Below are 23939 nucleotides of genomic sequence, written 5' to 3' on the forward strand. Positions count from 1 at the left end.
AAAGTCCAGCCACAGTGTGACTGATGGTCACTTTTCTATGCCCTTTGGTGCTTCTACTCTTTCTCCCCAGTGACCTGGTTTGCCTGACAGATGATTATTCAAGATCTCAGTTTTTTAGAACCCTTGAATTAACTTCACTTATTCATTCATTCATTCATTCATTCATTCAGCTACATGCCAGACTCTGGGCATACAAACAGAACAGGACAGGCAGGGCCCTGCTCTCATGGAGCTTATATTCTAATGGAGGAAGACAGGCAGTAAACGTGGAAACTAGTGTGACAGCAGCATTGTAAGTGACTGAGAAATTTCAAAGTGAGGAGTATCACCAAGGCAGTAGGGCAGGATGGTGAGATAGGGGTTGGCTGGGGGTTGGGCGACATTAGATTACCATACTCCATTAGAAAAGGCCTCCTGATGAGGTAACGCAGGAGGAAATTTGTATGAATATGTATTTGAGCTGACACAATTGTTGTGAAGCAATCACGCCAAGATCTGAGGAAAACCATACCAGGCAAAGGGACAAATAGGGTCCTGAGCAAGCTGACAGTCCAGGAGTAGGTGCGTCTAGCCCACAGTGAATGGGAGAGAAGAGAATACCAGATGAGGTCCAGAGGAGGCAGGGGCCAGATGATGGCAGGGCCTGGGGATATGAGAAAGAGTTTAGATGTCATCCTTCTAGTGACAGGAAGCCATGAGGCGTGAGCAGGGCCTGGGGGTGATATGATCTGGCTCTAGTGGGGAGAACAGGCTGCAGGGAGGGAGGAGCAAAACCAGAGAGATTGGTTAGAAGCTGCTGCAGTAACCCAGGTGAGAGGTAGCAATGGCCTCACCATGGAAATGGTGGGAAGTGAATGGAGTCAGGACACAAAGAGAAAGCAGGTAGGACCAGCTGATGAGGTAGGGGTGGGGAGGTAAAGCCGAGGAGAGAAGCTTAGTCTAAGTGTTGAAGGAATTCATTTATTTGTCCCATGTTGATTAGCACCTATGATGTGATAAACAGCTAGGGTGGTGGGGGTGGTGGAGGAAGGCAAGGCTGGGGTAATAGGAGAGTCGGATCATCAGCGAGTCCTCCTTGCTAAGGAGGTGTGATTATCATACAAGTGGTGAGCAGCCAAGCGAGGGGTGCGCAGGGAGTGCACGTTACATCCAGATTTTAGAAAGGTGAATTGAAAGAAGGAAAAACTAGAGGTCATTTGAAGACCTGGACAAATGAGGTAACAATGGGGATAAAGCGGAAGGCACCTTTCTGTGCCTTTCCGTACCCACAGGGCCCAAGTCCCCCCTCGCTCAAGCCCTGCTTTACTTACGATGCTCACCATGGTTCAGCCGCACTGGCTGCCCTCTCTCACGGATGTGCCTGCTCTTTCCCACTTCAGAGCTCTCACCCTTAATGTTCCTGCTACCCAAGGTCCTGCCCTTAGCGCTGTGCACACTTGGTCCTCAGCACCCCGAGATCTCAGTTCAGAGTCACCTCTGCAGAGGCCACTCCAATTATTTCCTTTATTGCACTAACATGTATACTTTCTACCTGGAGAAGAGACATAACAAGAAGTGCACAAACAAAATGTCCGTCTTATGCATGACTATACCCACGGTACCAGGACAAGAACTGACACATCCTAGGAGCTCATTAAATACATTGGGGGAAGGGAAGAAGGGAAAGTAGGAAAAGACGAAAGGGCAGTTTGGTGTGGGGGTAAGGAAGGAGGCTTCTGTGTCCTACTCCACACAGTCTTGGGAGAGCCCTGCAGAGAGGGGAAGGAATTATATCTAAACCCTTATAATTCAGCTCCTGAGTGATGCTTATCCATATTTTCATTCTGAAATGGTCTCCCTGAAAGAGAATGATGAATGAACTAATTTAGTCTACCGCAGGAAAACTAGAGAAAAGAGAAAATGCCTTGTAAAGGAGACCTACATAATCAAAGTCATGACTCCAGAACCATCTCACATTTGAAAAAGACAAACAAAACCATCATTAGCTAAGGAGTCAAGGGATGTTTACTTTGGCCAGCCTATTTGTTTGGGATCAAACAATCAGGACTAACTTTTATTGCCAGGCAAGGCTCTGAGGCATGCTACTTCTACTGACTCATTTCATTCTCACAACATCCTATTATTGTCAATGCCATTCTACAAATGAGAAAACAGAGCCCCAGAGAGAGGTTAACCTGCCTGATATGATACAGCTAGTGAGTGGGAGAGCCGGAATTTGGACCCAGGATATCTGGTCCCCGAACCACTGCTCAAAAGCACTAAGGTAAACCCCTCTTGGGCCAAAGTTGCCCTATAGAAGAGTTGTTGAACACATTGCACATTTGTTATAAGCAAATCATTCTAGGGATTATATATGCAATGGTAATTAATAATCATTAGCAACTAGCTTTTTTGTCACTTGTATTAGGCAGGATAGGCTAACTGCTATAACAGAAAATCCCCAAATCTCAGTGGCTTCACCCAACAAAAGTTTATTCTAACCCATTTCATTTTTCACTGTGGTCAGCAGGGGTGCCCTGCTCCACGCAGTCATTCAGGAACACCTCCCATCTCTGCCATCCCCAGGGCTCTTGGAGTCCTCCCCTGGATGCTCTGCATCTGGCCAGCCAATGAGCAAGCAGAGAGAGAACAGGGAGGTCCCATGAGAAGATATCGGGAGCCACGTTTCCTTGGCTGGAACTCAGTCACATGGCCCCACAGAGACGTAAGGGGCTGAGAAGTATGGTCATACTTGTGCTCAGAAAGAGAATATGGTGGGCATCTTGCAAAGCACTGTGTCAATGCTTATTTTTAAGGATGTTTGTAGAAGAGACCTGGCAGAAAGGTAACCTGGGCCTCAGAAGACATTGGTTCTGGCCCTGGCTGTACTAGCCACTAGCTGAGTAATCTCCCGCAAGATGCAGTCTCTTTGGTCCCAGATTTCCCATCAGTAAAGTAAGGTAATCAACCAGATGGCCCATTTCAGGAGTCTTCTAATCCAGAATGTTTACACGATAAAGCATCATTTTATTAAATAACCATGGTGCCTTAATCATTTTTCTATTGATGCTCTATTTATGCTTTTGTTCAAAATTGCAACCATAATTGTAACATCAATTCTGAGGGAAAATTCTATCTATTTTCCTTTAATACTCAATATCTAGTTACACATCATATATACTCTTGGGGGAAAAAAGAGCTTCCGACTTTGTGTTAGGACTAGTTATTTGAAGCAATTCATTAAATTGGGGAAAATGTAGATACCTGTTTCAGAATGCCTAGAGCTGGGTCTAAGTAGTAAATGTAACATTCTGCAAGCAGATCATTTACTGTGATCAGACCATTTTTGTAAAAACAGTACTTACATCTATTTGAGGGCACCTGAGCATGCCAGGTTAGCAAGGTGAGAACCATCAAGCAAATATATATCCAGAACAGCCGAGTTAATAACTACTGACTGAGGTTCCACTTCGTGCCCTCGCTGCCAGAGATCCTTGGTTTCTGAAGTGTGTGATATTATCGTAACCACAGGGATTTTGCAAGGCAGTATGGTTTGAGGGCTGGGGCAAGGTTTCAACAGGCAGGGTGGAGAGGCCTGGGGTTGAATAAGATGTTTTAAACTCCCAGGAAAGATGGTGAGGAGTCAGGTAGAGACTGATGATTTTCCTGTTTTGGAAAGAAAAAAGAAAAGAATATCCGTATACAGTCCAGACTCAGAGCCCTCATAGGAGACTAGGGTTAGAAGAAGGAAAGTTGGGCACACCCAGGGACACCTCCTCTCATGTCCCTCTGCCTGAGAGTTCTCCCACCCACATCTACTGGAAAACACCTGAGCTACACCATCATCCCACCCTTTCCGGCCACCATCACCCTTGGCCCAGCGGTCAGTTTCCCTGGACAACTGTGATCATTTCCTCCCCCTACACCCTCTCCCATCTGTCCTCTCACACCTCAGAGAGAGTGTTCTTTATGAAATACACATCAATTATGTCCCCTCCTTGCTTTAAACCCCGTGGCTCTCACAGCAAACTCTAGCCCTCCACGTGGCTTACAAGGTCCTGTGGTGTGGGGCTGCCATTCATGGGTCCCGCCATCCACGCTCACCCCACCACTGCTGCTGTTAGCTACACTGTCCCTTCGGGTCGTTTTCAGGGACAGCAATGGGTCTAATTTGTTCATCTAATAAAAAGCACAATACACATATTATTTGCCTATGTTTCTAGACTTTGGGGGGGACACTTCACAGTGTATTAACAATTGAACTCATTTTTTTAAATGTAGAGAACTTCACCTGAAAAGGTACTGGAGGATTGAAGAAAAGCCTATCAAGCATATTACTTGGAAATGCTTTAAAATAAGTTTATTTTGTGTTTCAAGATTTTTCAGACACCCTAGCCGTGTGTTTGCTGTTTTTGTCATTCAGATCTTAGCTCAGTCATCCCTCATCAGACCCTTCCTAACCTCCCTGTTACCCCTTTCGTAGCATCATGGGGTCTCATTCATGACACTCACCATAATTACACTTTCACACCTGCCTGTATGGTTCTTTGATGAATGTTTGGTTTGGTTCCCACACTAGACTTGGAGCACAGAAAGGACAGGGATCTGGTTTGTTTGTTCTGGATACACAGTTCCCAGCAGGAGTAGGTGCTGAGTAATTAGACACTGCGTGATTCCTGCTCAGACACTCACCCTGATGGTCATTTCTTTTCATCACCTTCCTTCAACCCTCTCCAGGCAGGACTGCTGGCTGCTTCTGCCATGCTGCTCCCATGTCCCCCCTACACAGAACTTGACCACAGAACTCATCAAACTATACTTCTATTTTTCTTTCTCCCCCTTGCTAGACTGGGCAGTGATCAGGATCTGAATGCACAGGGCTGGTGTTCAGCGATTGTTTACTACGTTGAACGTGACCTCTAGAAAAGCAGTTCTGGCTGAGATCCCCTGACCACACAGAAGAAGAAGTAACGTGGAAGGAGGCTCCCCAAGCTGGCCATTGTGCTGCTGTGTGTGGAGGTAAACTTCTTCCTCCCTCTCCTCACCCATGATTCATTCCCTCATTTAGCACATGGCTCCTGTGCTCATAAATGAAGGTCGGCTGCTCAACTTGCTTATGCAATGGTTCTCAAACCTGACAATTGTCCAGAAACACTCGGGCTGCTTGCTACAAACATAAATTCCTGGGTCCATCCTAGACCCGACTGAATCAGGGTCTCCAGGAGCAGGATGCAGGAATCTGTATTTTTAACTGCTTAAATGACTCTTCATAGCCAACAGTCCATCTTGCTGTCACCTGCGATCCTGGGCAGAGGAGCTAAAGCAAGCACAGTGATCAGCGCAACCCAAGGCAGAAAGCTCAATGGAGCCGTCTGAGCAAAGGCCCAAGGGGAGGTCTTTGCTCCCAACTGTCAGTTATAAAATGGCCCCCCACACAAATCCAGGGGTCAGCAGCTGCAGAAGAGGGGCCTCTTAAGGTTCTCATAGAGAACTGAACCTCCCACCTCCCCCTACAAGAAGGGTGACGATTTGTACCATTTGGAGGTCACTCTGGAGTTGGTCTCAGGGATTCTAATTGGGTGCCAATGTGATCCTTATTATTAACCTTTCCAGAAAGTATTTACTGTCTCACAGACACTGTTCTAGAGCTTTACATGTATTGTTTTATCTAACAAACAAGAACAATGAGAGGCTGATGCAGAATAGAATGTCCTGCTCCCTTCTTGGAGAGCACCAGAAAGAACAGTAGTGTCAGGGCCAGCCCTGAATATAGCCTGCAGTAGCTTTTGGCTCTCAGAGATTGAAGCAGACCTCCCTGTGGAATGACCCACGCCTGTAACACTTCCAAGGGTCCCAAAGCCTGGGAGGGAGGCTGGGGCCTGTAGATGGCCAGCTGTTCTCCTCCACCTCACCTATGAACTCAGCAATCCTCCAGGTGCCTTCAAATGTTCCCCCAAGCAACCCCTCTCCATCCTATTTCTGGATGCCAGAGTCTAGAGCAACAGCCACAGACCTACAGAACAACCATATCAGGGAGATTACTTGTGAAGACCTTTTCATTTCAGTGAGGTCGGGGCCCATGATTCTTTGGCAATAGGGATTGACTTGGAGGTGAGGAAGGAGGAAGAAAAGCCCAGCACTAGAATTAGTCCATTGTTATTTCAAGATAACTCACTTTTTATGGATTATATTTGTGTAGATATTTTACATTTTACAGAATGCATTAAATATATTGAACCCTTTTGATCCCCACAATGTCATTATGAGGGAAGCTCATTAGCTTCATTTTGTAGCTGAGGTCTGGTAACTCGCCAAGGTCATGCAGGTTGACCCAAGGCACAAAACCAGACCTTCTGGCTCTGGGATCACTGTTTCCCATTGACACCTCATACGTGGGTGGATAGAAGCTTGTGACAGAGGATATAGAGGTAAATAATATTTGGTTTCAAAGAAATTGAAAGTAACTTTTCCCCTCTTCTCTCTCCTCTCACCCACCCCCACAGCCACAATCAGACAGATGAGGTTGGTTGGCATCTATTGTTGGTCTTACAAAAACAGATGAATTACTTTTTAAACCGTGTCAGTGCTATTCAAAAGCCAACAAAAGGCTAGAATGTACTTCCAGGGGCCGAAGTGTGTCTTCTTTTGCATTCCATGGAAGTTCTCACTTTTAATTCATGCCACTAAGGAGATATTTGATTGTTTTCTGGAAATGCTAATAATGCAAGACTCATAAATACTAATGAAACGCTATAGATTAGCAGAGCTCAGCAAGTAACCTGGGGGGTGCCTAGAAAAGAATTCTTAGATTAAAAAATATAAAGAATACCTTTTAATCGAATTTTCCCCAGACTGGCTTCCCAAATGTTAATGAATACTCTTTGGCTGTATGGAGAGCAGCCTCAAATAAGTCCCTTAGGAATCCAGAAGTGAATTATTGACTTAGCTTTAGCTTGAAAAGAAATCTATTTATTCAAAGGCCATTTTAGGTGCCAAGGGATGGATGAGTTTAAGGCAAAAGTTGGGAAGGGTGGGAGGGCCCGAGACGTTGAGATAAACATATAATTCAAATGCATGCTTCTACTTCAGCCAACTAAGCAATCTAGTTTGGAATTTGCTTATTATACTTGGCTTTTATGACTTGATCTATCAATAGTAATAACTCCCCTGGAATGGTCGAGGCTCCCCGATGTCCGAAACCAAATCTTTGTCATTCACTATTGAATCCTCAACACCGAACAGTGCATGCAACATATTAGGTGCTCAGTGAATGTTTGATAAACAGATAAGGAGTTTTAAAGAACCTTCTTAACACATTTTTCAGAGTTCTTCAGATCTTGTTATCTTTTCCTGAAAGGCAACTCTGATCACAACATTCTCCTGTTGTAAAGCCCCCAAATAAGCGCAAACCCTATGACGGCCTCTCTACCCTGGCCATGCCTACCTCCTAGCGTCCCTTCTCATCCTCTCTTCTCCCACCCTGAGCTCCAGGCTCACCAGAAGACACCCTATTCTCCTGCTCATGTTCTAGAAGTTTCTCTGCCTGGAATGTTTGAACATCCTTTTCACTTATATTTCTCTGTCAAAATACCACGCATCTTCAAGGTCTTCCCCAAGTGGCTCCACCTTCATGAAAACTGCCCTGATGTTCTCCATGGGCTTGCCCTCCTTCCTCGCTGGCTGAATGCAGAGGGGCCCCTGATACCTGTCTGCTCCCTGCAGGAACAGCACGACCCCTGGCACAGAATAGTTGGTGAACATTTGTGGTGGTGGTGTTATCTAACATGAATCAGGAAAGCTGTGAGTAGGATCAAATTAGAGAAAAGCACCCAAAGCCTTTCCACAACAGAGCAGAAAGATCCCAACAGACAGGGTCAAAAACCCACCCAAGACTGAGGTAAAAGCAAAGGTCATGGCAAAGGGAGAAGGAAAATCCAGAAAAGAGATGAGTGGCCTGAGATACAGTGTCACCAGGGCTTAGAAGCATGCTAAGGGCTGCTTTTCTCTACAGAGAACCTGGCAGCTTGATGGTGTGTGGGCAGATCCATGGCATGGGCTGTTCCTAGGCCTCAGAGGTGCTGGGGCTTGAGCAGAGCCTTGGACGAGAGGACATGACTCCTCAGGATACTTTCCTTTGTTGCATGTTGAGTTTAAGTTCGGGCAGCCATATGCTTTCTATAAACCTGCACTTGGGCAGGACTTGGTTTTTATTTTATGTATCTTCGTGCATTTGGGAAATATTTAACAATGAGAAATAAGTCTTTTTGCAATCTTTCCTATAATAGACTGGGATAAGCATTTAAGTCAATCTGGGGAATAGCCAAATATTGTAAGATTCTGTAAATCCTGGGCTGCTTGCCAAAAATGGGTTAATTCCACACAAAGGAATAGGAGGCCACAGAGTAACGCCTGTGAACAGCTCACTCCTTGGGGATCTGGAGCCAAACTCTCCAGAATGAGGGAGACCGGCTCTGGCACTCACTCACTGTGTGGCCTGAGCCTCCATCTCTTCAGCTGCAGGATGGGGGAATCACAGTTCCTACTTCATAAGGGTGTCATGAAGATGAATGAGTTAATAGAGTGCCTAGAACAGTGCCTGGTATATAATTAGTGCTAACTAAAAGTTGGCTAAAGTTATTATTGTCATCCTATAGCATTTCTTTAGGCTCCATGGACCAAACGGCTCAGTAGTAGGTGCCAATTTCTACACTTGCAAAAACTATGTAAATAATGTCATGAGAGGGTGGGATTATGTGCCAGCAGACCAGGACTGAGGTCAGCTGGGGCTTAGATGGGCACACGGGCACTGGGATCATGAGACATTGATAGAGCATGCTATCCAAGGAATTAGACCTCTGAGGACAATTGCTGGGGCATCAGGTAGAAAACATCACCCAGGAGGGCTGCACATGTATGCAACGAAGCCTGAGCTGATCTTGAATTCCAGGCTTAGCTCCCCAGTGTTCCCATCCATAGGCACAGCACCATCCTGTTCCTCACACAGAAGACTAAATGCAGATGAAAATGATTAGAAAAGTATCAAGTGAAATGCAAGTATAAAGTGACATCATTATCATCCTTTGTTCCTCTGCTTGCCTGGCAGCCTGGGGAGAGTGCTGAACCCATTGTCGAGGTCTGGGTGGGTCTGGGTGGGCTTGTGTGGCCTGGGTGGGTCTCCATGGCCTCAGACATGTCACCTCACTGCTCTGGACCTCAGATTCTTCATACTTAAGTGAAAGAGTTGGTTGGGATGATCTCTAGAGTGTCCATCCTGAAAATCAACCACTCCTTAATATTTGGGTCCTGGGGAATGTCTTACACCAACAGGCCTCTTAAATTTCCTTGAATCATGCCTGTCCTTGAAGTCTTGTTTGTACACAGGAACTTGTAATTCCAGAACTGAAGGCAGCCTCTTAAGACCTTATACTTCAGAGCTGAGCTTTAAGATATATGTGGAGGGGTGATCAGGGAAGAGGGGCAGCTCTGTACAAGCAACCAGGAGAATGGCCCCAGCTATATGCTGAGTTCAGAACAGGAGCAGGGAGGCACCCAGGAACCTCACCCTGGTTTCTAAGCACCATCACTAAGCAGCCTGCAAGGACTCCTTTCCCATGGAGAAGAAAGAGAGCAGGAGACTTTGGAGTATTTGGTCGAGGAATAGAAAACAGAGACAAGGGTAATGAGGGAGAGGAAGGTAGAAAGTGGAAAGGCAGCAAACAGTCACCTCTGGTTCTCTCAGCCTTGGAAGGAGCGAACTTTTCAGGCACAGGAATGGGATGTAAGGAGGGGAGGAGACATGGAGTAGGGAAGAGATCATGAGGGGACAGCAAGGAAAGCAGGCATGGGGCAGGATGAGGAGTGATGACCTCTTAGCCCAGAGGAGACCCAAGTCCCCTACTACAAACAGCAAGATGTAGACATCTCACCTTGTGCTTAAGCTTCAATAAGCTTTCAAAATGGCAAGTTATGTTAATAACAGGTTACATACAGATCTGTCCCATGGGGAGTGTGTGTTCAACATCTGTCAGTTGAGCTGCAGTGGAAAAAAGATTGAGAACTGCTGTTGCAGAAGGGTTCAGGGAAGCAACCCCTCATCAGAACACTGAACACACACATTGATTCATTTATTCCACAACTGCTGAGAACTTCCTACGTGCCAGACCTGATATACTATTCATTTTTATATCCTAAGCCCAATATAATGTGTGTACATAGCAAGAATTAGTTGATGCTTATTGATTACATGCATGCATTTATCTTGTTTATTGAGTCTCAATGCAAGTTTACTGAACCCTGGAAATCTTCAATTCCTTCCCCTTCCCTAAGCCTAAAATCTATGAAACTATTAAAATTGTAGACCAGTCCCTCTGCATTTCTCTTCAGTTGTCTGTTTTAATCCTTCAGGTGCTGTCAGTGGCATGCCCAAACCCAAAGCTGGAAGAGGAATAAATTACAAGTGGTCAAGGTTGCATCCTTTTGAGCCCAGGACCTGCTAGTAAGCCGAGAGGGTTCTCTGGCCCTAATCTAGCCAAGCACCATGGAGAGAATCAGCACCTTCTTCAGCTCTATCTGGGACACCATCTTGACCAAACACCAAGAAGGCATCTACAACACCATCTGCCTGGGAGTCCTCCTGGGCCTGCCACTCTTGGTGATCATCACACTCCTCTTCATGTGTTGCCATTGCTGCTGGAGCCCACCAGGCAAGAGGAGCCAGCAGCCAGAGAAGAACAAGAAGAAAAAGAAGAAGAAGAAGGATGAAGAAGACCTCTGGATCTCTGCTCAACCCAAACTTCTCCAGATGGAGAAGAGACCATCACTGCCTGTTTAGTTAGGCAGGAAGCAGAGGTGTTTCCTTTCTGGGGCTAAGTCTCCTTCTGACCACACACAGACATTTCAGGAACCCCTGAAATGATGCACTTTGTCCACAGAGTAACTACTCAACCAAGGAACAAACCTCAGACTAAGTGTCCCGGTGGAGGGCAGTCCCAGGGACCACGTGGACAATTCTTGGATACTGTCTTGGCAGCTATGTGTCCAATAGCAATGCTCCTTACTGCAGACCCAGGCATGCCTCCCACCTGTCTCTGGCATACCCCATATGCAAAAGCACAAAGAACATTTATCCATACATCTTGATATGGTTTCCAAGTGTGTGCACATGCACATAACACATACACACACAAATTCAGGCAACAGGTACATGGGCAAGTATATTCTGCTCATCAAATGGTCATTGGCTATGTACTTTGTTCAGGGAAGTACATTATCTATAATCACAAAAATGTCTCACGGGAAAGCCTTGCCAGATTCAGACACATATATACAAATTCATAACCAGCAAGGCCCCCATACACCATCTATTCCATAAGCCACTCAGGTTAGATATGCATGCTTTCCTATTTCTATCTCTACACATAAATTTTACTGGAAGTACTCATAATTGGACATTCCAGCAACCTGCTACAGTCCCCACCCCTGTATGTCTTGATACAGACACACCAAGTTTATGTGCCTCTGACGCCTCACCTGTGCCAAGATATTTAAAGTGTCATGGTTCAAAATTCATTGAAAGCTCTTTTCTTGTAACTCATGACAAGGTCCGTCCTCATTGCCACTGAGAGGTGTTTAATGTGGTCCAAGACCTCTCTTTGAAACATGACCCCCCGAAACCACTCAGCAAAGTGCCTTTCTCCACAAACAGCTCTTGGTAGTAACTGCTAGAAAGCTGTGGAAGCCCACTCATTTATGTCAGTGGACTGCAATTGGGTACCTGTGCAATGTATGTTTTACAGATGGAAAGGGTAAGGAGATGCTACACCTGAGCTAGGTATCTCCTATATAACCAAAGTTTCCAGCAGGGAAGGAACTAGACAATCATCAGGACAGTCTCACAGAAGGCAACACTGGAAGTGATGTCATAAGGTTGTAATGCGTGCATGGTATGGCACAGGCGGGATGCAGAGGTAATGGAGTTTAAATGAAAGTAGGATGAAGCTATAAAGAGCTTTACTTATGTTTATCTTGAAGCTCAGGCAAGTGCCTTGCACACAGTAAGTACTTATAACTGTCTGTGGTTACTGTTGGATATATGATGTTGTTAAGGGTAAGCTTGTAATACCTCACCAATTCTCCCCAAGTGATCTTCTCTTCTAAGTGAGCCCACTAATTGCTGCAATGGATGAAATTGGGTGTTTAATGCTGCAGGTGGGTACATGTAGGTGACATGTGTGCCCTGAGGTATGTGAGGACATGTATATTAGATCCACAGTGAGCTGAGGAGGGCTTTCCCCACCAGAGAGAGGTTGGGAAGCAGAGTTAATCCACTTATAGGATGAACTGGTTGGTATTTTGATTGTATTGTGACTGTATTGCAAAGATGGACAATTCACTCCTTGGGAGCAAGTTGTGCTCTAGAAGTTTATTTGCAAATATGCTGGGAAGCTCTCTTGAAGTATTTTCCCAAGGAAGCTATTCTACACAGTGGCAAAATTGCTATCTAATTAATAACGTAGCTAAACTATGATATTTATAGTAGCAAAAAACTAAATTCTATAAGATTGCATTAAAGGAAAGATATATTCTATTTGCTTATTTGGGCTGCCTGGTACTCACCTGCCCTCCAGGTGTACTTTAGGCCCGTGGAGGGTGGGCATTTAGTGGTGACCCTTGCACCAGGGTTTTCTAACAGATGACCCCTGTGAATCATCATTCAAACCTGCATATATTTTATAGCCAGTCGCATTTGCCCTCTCACCGTATATGGCCGTAAACTGCCTGAGCGCTCAGGCCTCCCACTCATCAACCCCTTTGACCAGAGAAAGAAGCACTCTGGTTCTCTATCCCCTTGTCATATAGAGAGTTTTTCATGGAGCCTCTGGCTGTGCCCTTCACATAACAGAATGACTTGCCATCTGCCTGCACCAAACCCAGGGATGTGGGAGATGTCTCCCCACATCTCCCACTGCTCACCAGGACAAGCTGCCCTTCCTGTCTCCACCTCTCAGTCCCCCTAAAATGGATGGCTGGGGAGACGTGGAGGCTGACAGCTGAGACGTGGTGTCAGATATGATCTAGGAGGGCGGATCACCAGGATCCGGGACCATACAAGTAACATGGTTTCCATGGCAACTGCTTGCTCCTTTGAATTAAGACAGCAGTCAGTTGTCATTGCCATGACAAGGCCTCTATCTCCAGGCACAGTGTCCCTGCTGTCTTCTAATCCAATGGACTTGCTGTCACGCCAGGCATGAAACACCCAGGACCTCACTTCTCAGTCACTTCCACAGCCTATGACTCAGAAGAGCCAAACCCAGAATGGGGCCTCTCTTTTCCTCACCACAGCCTCCCCTGACAACATTTCGTGGTGTAGCTAGAGGAGTCCCAGCGCAGGATTGGCCTTTTGTTAAATAAACAGGTGCATGAAAGGAGCCTAAGGCCTTTCGTTGGTGTCCGCTCTCTTCTTTCCACTTCCTTCTCATCTTTTTCTCCGTGTTTTATGCTTCTCTGATTCCCTCTTCTGCCTGCACCAGGCCAGCCCCAGCCCTTTATTCCTCTCCATTTTCACTCTTTCCAGCCTCTGTCCCTGAACTGCCACTGGACCTCAGAACCAGAGACTGCTTGACTCATCTGGGGAGGTTAAGTTCACGGGGGACAAAAAAAGGATTCCTAAAGAAGAGGCTTCCTAGACCAGCACAGGCTCGAGAAAGAGATCCCCTAGGCCTGGACTTCTCCGGCCGGCAGCCAGAGGCGGCCTTTCCCCATTGCTCGATGGATTCCATGTTTTTATTTCTTGGGGGGGAGCAGGGAGGGAGAAAGGTAGAAAAATGGCAGTCACCTTTCCAAGAAAAATACAAATGGTCCAAGCTGTATAGTATTCGTCAGTATTTTTTTTTTCTGTAAAATTCAAACACACACAAAAGAAAAATTTATTTAAATAAAATACTTTGAAAATGAAAAGTCTTGATGGAGTCAGATGGTTACTTTCTCAACATTAGGTATTACCCCCACTCAGACAACACTCAGAAATGATCAATGCAGGGACTCTTTCTGTGACATAAATGTCCCAGCCCTCCCCAGTCACTGCCTTCACCATGGTAGAGTCATAGGTCTGAGGACCAGGAATGTGGCTGTCTCACCCTTGCTTGCAAAACAGATGGCCTTGGAGACCAGACTCCCCCAGAGGTGCCAGCTACAGGAAAAATACACTGATGTTCCTTGGCAACACTTAGAGAACTTTCCGTCAATGAGGTCCATCAATGGCTTCTTAAAGGAAAAGGGGGGAAATAGCAAAAACCTAAGGAAAAATGGATCTTTGAGTTAAATCCAGTGTTGGGAAGAAAAACCTCTATAGTAGCCACTAGGGCAAAAAATATGTGTGTATCTGCGTGTGTATGTGTGTATGTGTGTGTACACTGTCCAATATGGTTCAGTATGGTACCACTAGCCACATGTGACTTTAAATTCATTGAAATGAAATAAAGGTACACTAGCTCAGCTACGTCTGCCATATTTTTTTTTTTTTTTTTTCTGAGATGGAGTCTTGCTCTGTCACCCAGGCTGGAATACAGTGGTATGATCTCAGCTCACTGCAACTTCCACCTCCTGAGTTCAAGCAATTCTCATGTCTCAGCCACCTGAGTAGCTGGGATGACAGGCATGTGACACCATGTCCAACTAATTTTTTTTGTATTTTAGTAGAGATGGGGTTTCACCATACTGGCCAGGCTGGTCTTGAACTCCTGGCCTCAAGTGATCCGCCTGCCTCAGCCTCCCAAAGTGCTGGGATTATAGGCATGGGCAACTGCGCTTGGCCATGCCAGCCACAACTCAAGTGCTCAGTAGCCACACGTGGCTAGCGGCTGCCATCCTGGACAGCATAGGTCTATGATGTTGTTGGGGGCAGGGTCAAACACCTGGGAAAAACACCCATGCTGACGGGATTTCAAGGAGGGCTTAGGAAGGAAGGCCTAGAGCACAGGTGGACTCTTTGCCTTATCTCCCCCAAAGCAGATTATATCTGTTGTTCCAGATGAGTTCATTCCTGGGCTCTCTTCCCCATCACCACACAGTCATGACAACCAGAGAACAGAGACTCCTCATTCAGCTCTCTGTTCATCCACCCAGGACATTGCTAAACTTTCCAGTGAAGAGGAGGAACTGATACTCAGAAACCATCTGGGAGGGGAGCAGCTGCTGCACACCTGAGGGGATGCTGGTGCTCAATGCCCGCAGCCCCACCCGCCCCGGCTCCATCCTGGCCTTGGGGTATAATATGGATTTGGACAATGCCATCACGCCATTAGCATTCTTAGCTCACCACAGCACTCTGCGCTGGCCCCTTGCCCTTTGACCTTAGTAATATTTCCTCATTCAAAGTCACAGGTTTACAAGACTGAAAAAAAAATCCCTTCAACCTGCTTTCTGTCTGTCATAGACTCAAAGGGGTGTTTTCAAACACCTGTGTGCGCAACGCCACACTATATTTATTCAGGAATGGCTGTGACTGTGTACCTCCAGCCCTCTTTTGAGGCTGCTCATCCGATTAACATTTCTGACTGTTTACTATATGCCAAGCACACTAGGTGCCAGTGATACTAAGTTGTCCTAGAGGGGCTCAGAACCTGGTATGGGGGCACAGACAAGCAAGCAGACCATCACAAGACAGTGTGGTCATTCCTTCCTTAGAAGGAAGCTCCCAGGCTGGCTTCAGGACAGGCCAGGGGAGATCGCCAAGGAGGTGTCTAGAGACTTGACAGGAAGAAACTGAGAAAGGAGGGCCCCAGGTGCACAGTCTACAAAGTGCAAGTGCACCCTGGAGTAGTGATGCAGGCAGACAGGGGGACCCTTCAGAAGCCATTGGGGTCTCTGGAGGCCATAGGTGCAATGGGCTAGGACTCAGGACTAGGGTTGTCTCAACCCTGATGCTAACTCCATCTCTCACTAGTTATGTAATTGGGACCCATGGCTTAATCTCTCTGTAAGACTTACCTGCTAAATAAAGCTAATGAGAGTAACTACCTCATAGAGAGCATTACATGATCGTGTGTATAAAGCATTTAGCACAGCACCTGGTTTATATTAAGTGCCCAATAAATGTTACTTATTATTATTAAGGATTGAAGGAAAATCATGAGACAGCTGTGTCCTAGGAGTCAAAGGAAAAGAAATTTCCAAGAAGAAAGCAACAGTCCATAGAGTCAAATGATGCAGGTAAATCGAATGAGATAGGGATTGAAAATAATTTGCATTTTCTATTCCCCATGCCGTGATGTGTTCCCTAATTTCACCACATACTGCACTATCTACAGGATTACCAATACTGCATGGATTACGGTCTCCTGATTTGCAGTATGTGACAGGCGAGGCTGCCTAATTATCTGTCCTGCCTCTGCCCACAACCAAGTCGCCCTAGCGTGACAGTACCACCTGGTGGCCAGATCAGGAGAAAGCGTGAGTCAACATCTTACTCACCTTAGAAGTGTTTCCTGTAGAACATCCATCTAGCTAGTTCACCTGTTCTCAAATCAAATGTGCAAAAGAGTCACGGGGCTTTATGTGAAATTCACAAATCTGTCAGGGTCTGGAATGCACTCTATGCGTCCTCTGCTCCCGTCTTCCATGGAGGGCTAGTGCGCCTCCGGCGTCCTCTGCTCCCGACTTCCATGGAAGGCTGGTGCGCACTCCAGGCATTCTCTGCTCCTGACTTCCATGGAGGGCTGGTGCACACTCCACGCATCCCCTGCTCCCGTCTTCCACAGAGGGCTAGTGCGTCCTCCAGGCTTCCTCTGCTCCTGACTTCCACTACAGGCTCAGTCAATGTCATCTCCAGAGGAAACTCTTTCTGCAGTGTACACAGATTTTCACTAACCTTTATGAACCTTTCTCTTTTACTCTTCCCTTTCTCTTTCTTCCATTTGCAACCCATAATAATCCTGTTGGTGACTGTTCATAGCAAATATGCTTTAGAGCTGCTAAAGAGACATCTCCATCAAAAGGAAAAAAGAGAAAAAGATTTAAATGAAAATATGAAGACTGAAAATCCAAGCCCACTATTCTACCATTCCAGAGTGCCTTCATACATAAAAACCACTTTCATTATTTCACCTGATTCTCACTTTATAAGTGAAGAAAACGAGGCCCAGAGAAGGTAAGCCAGTTTACCCAAAACTGGAATAGAAACCCACACCTTCAGACTCCTACCCCAGTGTTCCTTCTGCATACCAGGCATCGAGATCCAGGCCAATCTGATCCTGGTTCTTCAAAGACTGTTGAACTTGTAGACGCATCTCCCTTAAGTTGGAAACTTACAGAACACAATCAAGGGCCTGCCCATAAGCCTTGAAAGTGCCCAAATGTCTCCTTTATATGTCACACAGCAAGCCTCATCTGCCTCCTTCTCCTTCTCTAATTAAACCTAACTTTCTTCACTCACCAAAATAAAGAACTGTTTCCATTCCATTTTGTTTCTTTCTTTTATTTAAATTGCAGTACCGCAATACTATTCTTTTCTATTTTTCATTATACATACACAGCAACTCATCTATGTTGTAGAGTAAACAGAGTTTTATGGGCTAACCTGAGAACCTACTTTCTTTATATAGTATTAGAATTGGAACTCAAATCATTTCACCCACAGAAACAGCCAACTGACAGAAGGAACTGGAGAAGTGAATTCATTTGCAAATTAGGAGCTGCCTGAAATCCCTCCCAGGGGTGCTCCCCTTCACCTTTAATCAGGCTGACTACCTCCATCCGCCTTTCCTCCCCAGCTCCCCAGCAGCCCACTACGCCGGGTCTGGGGATAGAGTCCAATCTCACCAGGCAATCTCCTCAAGGTTGTTCGCAATTATTTTTTGCGCATTAGTCCAGCTTGCTGGACCCTGCCTAAGAAACCACCAAGTGCAGGCCCAATACTAACCTGGACCTCACCGACTGACTCACCAGATAGCACCACCCAGGAAAAGAGAAAAGTGGGGACCTAGCCCCCAGAACTCCTCTTTATAGAAGAGAGAAGTGGCGCTGAAATGAGAGGCTCCCGACAGGACAACACTGCCATCTCCTGGCCATGCTGAATATAGCAAGCCTCTTGCACTAAGCTGCACAATAACGTCCCAACGGTATTGATCGGCTTCGTATTGACATAAACTCCCTCCTGATCCCCTCCACCACCCTAGCGATGAGCTTGAGGTAATGACCTATAATTTTTTTTTTTTTTTGAGACGGAGATTCGCTCTCGTTGCCCAGACTGGAGTGCAATGGCTCAATCTCGGCTCACTGCAACCTCTGCCTCCTGGGTTCCAGCATTCTCCTGCATCAGCCTCCCGAGTAGCTGGGATTAATGGAGGGCCTTTTCCATCAGCTGGCTAAATTCCACCAAGAGTTTCTCGCTGTTACACTTGTTTTTCCTTCTGCCACGCCATCCCTTCGTCTGCATGTTCCCTGTCCACATCTCTTCACATACCACACCTGGCCTTTTTCCTTCCGTGATCACAATTTCTGGAGGCATTTTCTATCTTTCTCCTCAGCTCCTTCAGCATTTCCTGGCTTTAATCATCTTGAAATCCCTGAGAATTCAAATTTTAAACGCAAAGCTTTTGATCTCATTTGACAAACATAAACTCTGGGGCTCTATTCCCAGAGGAAGCCACTGTCAGGAACAACCAGTTCTAAGCTCTGACATGAAAAGACCCATCTCTTGCCTGTACCACCCATCCTCCTCAAAGCCCCCCATTCCTTCTTCCTGGATATCTCACCAATCTAGGCCCTCCTCCCCTTCTCCACCACTTCTGCCACAGGCCAAGGAAGTTATGACCACTTGCCTGAACTATCACAATAGCACTCAACTTGCCTGAGTCCTTATCCTTCCTCCAAAACCTCCCTCAACACCCCCAGCCCTGTTCTCTATCCTATCACCAGACTGATATTTCCAAAATATGCATCCGACCTTGTCACTCCGAGGTTTAAAACCTGTGTGTTCCCCACTTTCCACATGCTTTTGTCTGAGCAGTGGCTCTCAACCGTGGTCTACGTTGGAATCCTTGGGGGCACTTTAGGAAGCTCAGGTGCACAGAAGTCACCTGAGACCCGCTGGAGCAGAGCCTGTGGAGGGGAGGGGAGCTTCTGTACCCATGGAGGCCCCCCCACTGACAGGCAGTGGGCACCGAGAACCACAGTACTGGCCTGGCAAAGGAAGAATCCCCACCCATCTCACCAGCCTGTCTCCCCACCAAGCTCTCCTCACCCCAGTAAGAAACCACTTTGCCCCCCTCAGACATGCCACACTCCACACTTTCTCTTCCTTGCTGCCAAGTCTCCTGTACCCGATGGGCCCCACCCCCTTCAGGCCTCTGGTTTCTCCCTCCCGGAACTCATCCTTCCAGACTTAAAGCCGACATCACATCCCCGTGAAGCTCTCTCCCTTGGCACTCCTGGCAGGATGAGTCACCCCGACTCTGCCCACAGTGTTCAGTTCACCTCCCTGTGGACTCACTCTCCCCGGTTTGTTTCCACGGCTGCCTCTGCCACCACTCCAAGAGCTGCTGGAGGGCTGCATTTGTGTTCTGTTCATCACTGTCTTGCCTGTGTCCTGCATAAAAGGCAACCCTTTGGAAACTTTACCAAGACTTCTGTCTTTGCATCTACCCTAGTGCCTGGCTTGCAGCCTGTCCCTTCTATGAGAGCTTTTGTTTGCTTTAGTTTGTCCTAAAGGGTAGAAATCGTTCCTATAAGCTTCAAAACCTTGATGGCTCTTAACCTGGTTCTAACAAAATGGACTCTCTCTAAAAAGCAGGTCTATCCGGAAACTCATTCCACGGGCCCATACTCAGCTACCAGATGGGAAGCTGTGAGTACTGGTCACGTCAAAATGAGGTTAGGCATGGAAGTTTCCAGTTGGAATGTTCTCCTCAGTCAGACAAAGTCCCCTTGAAAATGAGTTTCTCCCAACTTCCTTCCTGGTCCCCAGCAGAACCTTTGAAAGGTCAGCTGAGGTTTTTGTCACCAGCTCCTTTGTGCACCATGGGTCCTACAGGCAAAAGAATGTAAGAAATAGCTCCTGTTTCCCAAAAGTCCTCCTCTTGGCCAGTGGTGGAGAAACCCTGGGGTCAACGAACACAGGGGTGTGCGTTTTGTAATTTGCTACCATCACAGACTCCTCCAGAGCAAAAAGACCACCAGCAGCTCCCTCACGCCAGAGCTACTCAGAGTGGACACCACTTCAGCAGCAGCCCTCAGCCCAGACCCACTTAACCAGAGCGTCTGGGGAAGGGACCCCATAATCTCTGTGTTAACAAGCATGTTCAAAGTTGAGAAGGATTGCCAACAACCACCATCCTTGGCGCGAAGTTGATCTCTGGGATTTGATCCATTTTGCAAAGGAGGCAGTTTTCTAAAAAGCCTGGACCACTGTGATGAGCCCAAAGCTTCAGAATCACAAAGTTGAGTACCCTACATGCAAACAGGGTCATGGAAGAGCAGAAGGGAATTCCAGCCAGGTGCGGCAGCTAGCACCTATAGTCCCAGCTACTTCCCGAGTCGAAGCTGGAGGATCATTTGAAGCCAGGAGTTCAAGACCAGCCTGGGCAACATAGTGAGAGCCTGCTATATATCTATAGAGACAGACATAGATATAGATATAGATATAGATATAGATATAGATATAGATATAGATATAGATATATACATATAGTTGGGCATGGTGGCACTCACCTGCAGTCCCAGCTACTTGGGAGGCTGAGGCGGGAGGATTGCTTGATTCCAGGAATTCAAGGTTACAATGAGCTATGACCACTCATCTTTTTTTTTATTCCCTTTATGATTCCTCACAACACCAGAAATTAAAAGGGAGAGATTCACACTGCTTTCCTCACACAGCCTGGGTGACAGTGAGACTCCATTTCTATTAAATAAAACAATAAAAAACTTTAAAAATGTTTTCAAAAGAAGAGAATTTGAGGAGAAGACTTGGAACTGGCAAGTTGTGCAGACAGACCTTTAAGACAGATGAGGAGACCAGCCTGGGTAAGATAGCAAGACTTCATCTCTACAAAAAAGTTAAAAAATTAACTGGGCACAGTAGCATGTGCCTATAGTCCCAGCTACTCAGGAGGCTGAGGCAGAAGGATTGCTGGAGCCCAGGAGTTCAAGGCTGCAGTGAGTCTTGGTCATGTGACTACACACAGCAGCCTGCATGACAGAGGGAGACCCCATTCAAAAACAAAAAAAGACAGACAAGGAAATTAGCTCAAGCTCAGGCCCTGACAAAACTAGATCAAGACTAGGAGAAATCTGGTCAATCTCTGTAAACATGTCCTCCTCAGAGAGGCTTCATAGTCCAACACCATGCAACACCCTCATCTTCTCATCCTACTTTTTCTTTCATGACACTTCCTACTTCTTGTAACTACACATTTTTTTTTTTCCTTTTTTTTTTTTTTTTTTGGATGGAGTTTCACTCTTGTTGCCCAGGCTGGAGTGCAATGGTGCGATCTCGGCTCACCGCAACCTCTGCCTCCCAGGTTCAAGTGATTCTCCTGCTTCAGCCTCCCTAGTAGCTGGGATTACAGGCATGTACCATCACGCCCCGCTAATTTTGTATTTTTAGTAGAGATGGGGTTTCTCCATGTTGGTCAGGCTGATCTCAAACTCCCAACTTCAGGTGATCCGCCCACCTAGGCCTCCCAAAGTGCTAGGATTACAGGCATGAGCCACCGCGCCCAGCCGTATCTACACATTTATTTGTTGTTTAATGTCAGCCTCCACCACGAGAATATTAGCACAAGGACGGGATTACGATGTTATGTCCTTGATTAACACCAATGCTTAGAATGGAACTTGGCACATAATAGGCCTTCATCTCTATTTGTTGAATGAGTGAATGTAAACAAATGAATGAATGACAGCACACAACCTCCATTAATATAAGGATAGTGTCTATCTTGCTCATCTCTGTTTCCCCAGGCACACTGCCTGATACAAAGCAGACAAACACTTAATAAACTCTTGTTGAATCAATTAATAACATGCAGGTACATTTTTTCATCATCAGCGTCAACACTAAAACTGTATTTCACTGAGACCACTCATTGTCAGAGCAAGCAGTTACCATGGCATTGCTCAATGTGTGTGTCTGGGGAAGGAAGGCAACAGAGGGGGTGCTGAAGACTTTAAAGATTGACAGACACGGTTTCAGGAGTATGGTCTGACACTTACCCAGAGGTTAAAACGTGGAGACACCTAGGCCATAGACTACACCCTTGTCCTGGAGGGGTATGGCAGCTTTCAGGGCATTGCCTTCCTTCCCATTCACTCACTTCTGTATTCTAAATACCATTATTTCCCATTATGCAAATCAGAGTCCACAGCCAACCAAATTCCATTACAATACACAAATTGCACCTTAACTTGCACTTAGGTTCAATTTAGAATTCAAGGGCACTTATGTGGGGGGAAATAACACAAGGCAATATTTTTTTTTTAAATCAAGGGTTTTTTTTTTTTTCTTCAATAGGAATTTAAGTTACTTCATTGGTCACTGACTTTGCTACAGAAAAGCCTCCAAAATGATAGAAAATAAGCAAAAAGGATCTGATCTTGCCAACTGTTCCATCAAACAGTAAGACTCACGGTGCTGAGCACTCCCAGAAAACCCAGGGCTCCAACAGTGCAGGCGGAGAAAAGAGGGAGTCTGAAGCCTGGTAGGCATGAACGGGAGTTGCAGAAGAGTCTTTGGGAGGAACCAATTATCAAGAGAGTCAAATTATTCAAAGTTGAAATGAGTGAGAATTTATTCACAACATATGCAGTTCTATGGATGCAATTATGCAAATGACTGAAAAGAGGGCGCTTAAAAATAGCAGTAAGGTGGCAGCTTTGGTCTCCAGCATGCTGGATACTAGTCAGAACTGAGCTAAACGTGAGTCCATCTTAGCCCCTTTTATTCCCTTTATTCTTCCTCATAACACCAGAAATTAAAAGGGGGAGGTTCACACTGTTTTCCTAAAAACCTAGTGGGAAAGGAGTTGACAAATGTCCGGTTGCCTCAGCCCTAACCCTTGGGTCATGAGAACCCCTCCTCTGTGCTTCTTTCCAGAGAAAAGATTTGCATTAGCAGAGCTTTAATACATAGATGTAAATTTCCAGAGATTTCTAATTGGTGAAGTGCTGGGTGATTCCTTCTCTTGCCCTAATCCAGTATATTTGTTGCCGAAGACAAGGTGAGAAACCTTGCCGTTCCAGTACTGCCTTTCCTACGCACACTATGCAACTACTGTTTTGATTTTCAAGACCCTCATAAAGACGGGCAAAAATGCAGGTGAGAGGGAAGGAACCTCCCTTGAACGGCTTGAAGCTTGGTGACATGATTTGTTCTCTGGGCTATCAGGCGATCCCAGAACCCAGACGCTCTGAGCACTCCCAGACCCCAGTCACCACTACCCACCCCGCCCCAAGCTCCCACAGCTGTGTTGTCTCCTGCGAGGACTGCTCACACAGGCCATCAGAACGTTCGCAGCCTTCCTCCCAGCGTCCGCTTCTTTCTGCCCAGGACAGGCTCCTTGCTGTAGCCATGAGGGCGGATTTTCAACTCCACGTAAGGAATGGAGAATTCATGTCCTTTCCAAGGCTCCCAGTTCACCCCCTACATTAAATAAATAAATAAATAAATAAATAAAGCCACATCAAGAAGAGGCTCTTGGGAGGAGGGCAGGGTGGGTTATGGTACAAAGGAATTAATTATTCACCAGTGAAACCACTCCCTCTCTGCTCAGGGGAAAGAGACTGGGGTGATGAGAAAGGAAGGGAGGGCAGGATCCAAACACACGCGCCCTCTGCTGGGCAGCTGGGGTTAGACTGGCTGAGGACTTGGACGATTTGGAAGCTGGCGGTCTCCATGGTGGGAGCAAGGGGGTGTGAGCCCAGGAGGTGGGTGAGGCCACAGCAGCCACAGAGACAACACAGGG

The 23939-nt window shown here is 46.3% G+C and overlaps 2 protein-coding genes across 19 annotated transcripts in view; one reads left to right on the top strand and one right to left on the bottom strand.

Moving 5' to 3' along the window:
* The window catches only part of KIAA0040 (KIAA0040 ortholog), a 34619-nt gene extending 20769 nt beyond the window's left edge, over positions 1-13850 (top strand). For 4 of the 9 annotated variants that reach the window (XM_007989407.3, XM_037985920.2, XM_007989406.3 and 1 more), the window contains 2 exons: positions 4827-4998; positions 10384-13850. In XM_007989407.3, coding sequence (XP_007987598.2) covers positions 10517-10810 — 294 coding nt within the window. In that variant the 5' untranslated portion in view covers positions 4827-4998; positions 10384-10516 and the 3' untranslated portion in view covers positions 10811-13850. The remainder of the gene's footprint in view (positions 1-4826; positions 4999-10383) is intronic. The other 5 variants (XM_073011763.1, XM_073011761.1, XM_073011762.1 and 2 more) reach the window with 2 other exon arrangements.
* A 580-nt stretch (positions 13851-14430) lies between these two features.
* Positions 14431-23939, bottom strand: part of TNN (tenascin N) — a 135288-nt gene continuing 125779 nt past the window's right edge. For all 10 annotated transcript variants that reach the window (XM_073011758.1, XM_073011757.1, XM_073011756.1 and 7 more), the window contains one exon: positions 14431-23617. In XM_073011758.1, coding sequence (XP_072867859.1) covers positions 23477-23617 — 141 coding nt within the window. In that variant the 3' untranslated portion in view covers positions 14431-23476. The remainder of the gene's footprint in view (positions 23618-23939) is intronic.

This window comes from Chlorocebus sabaeus, chromosome 25, assembly GCF_047675955.1.
Source record: "Chlorocebus sabaeus isolate Y175 chromosome 25, mChlSab1.0.hap1, whole genome shotgun sequence".
NCBI lineage: Eukaryota > Metazoa > Chordata > Mammalia > Primates > Cercopithecidae > Chlorocebus > Chlorocebus sabaeus.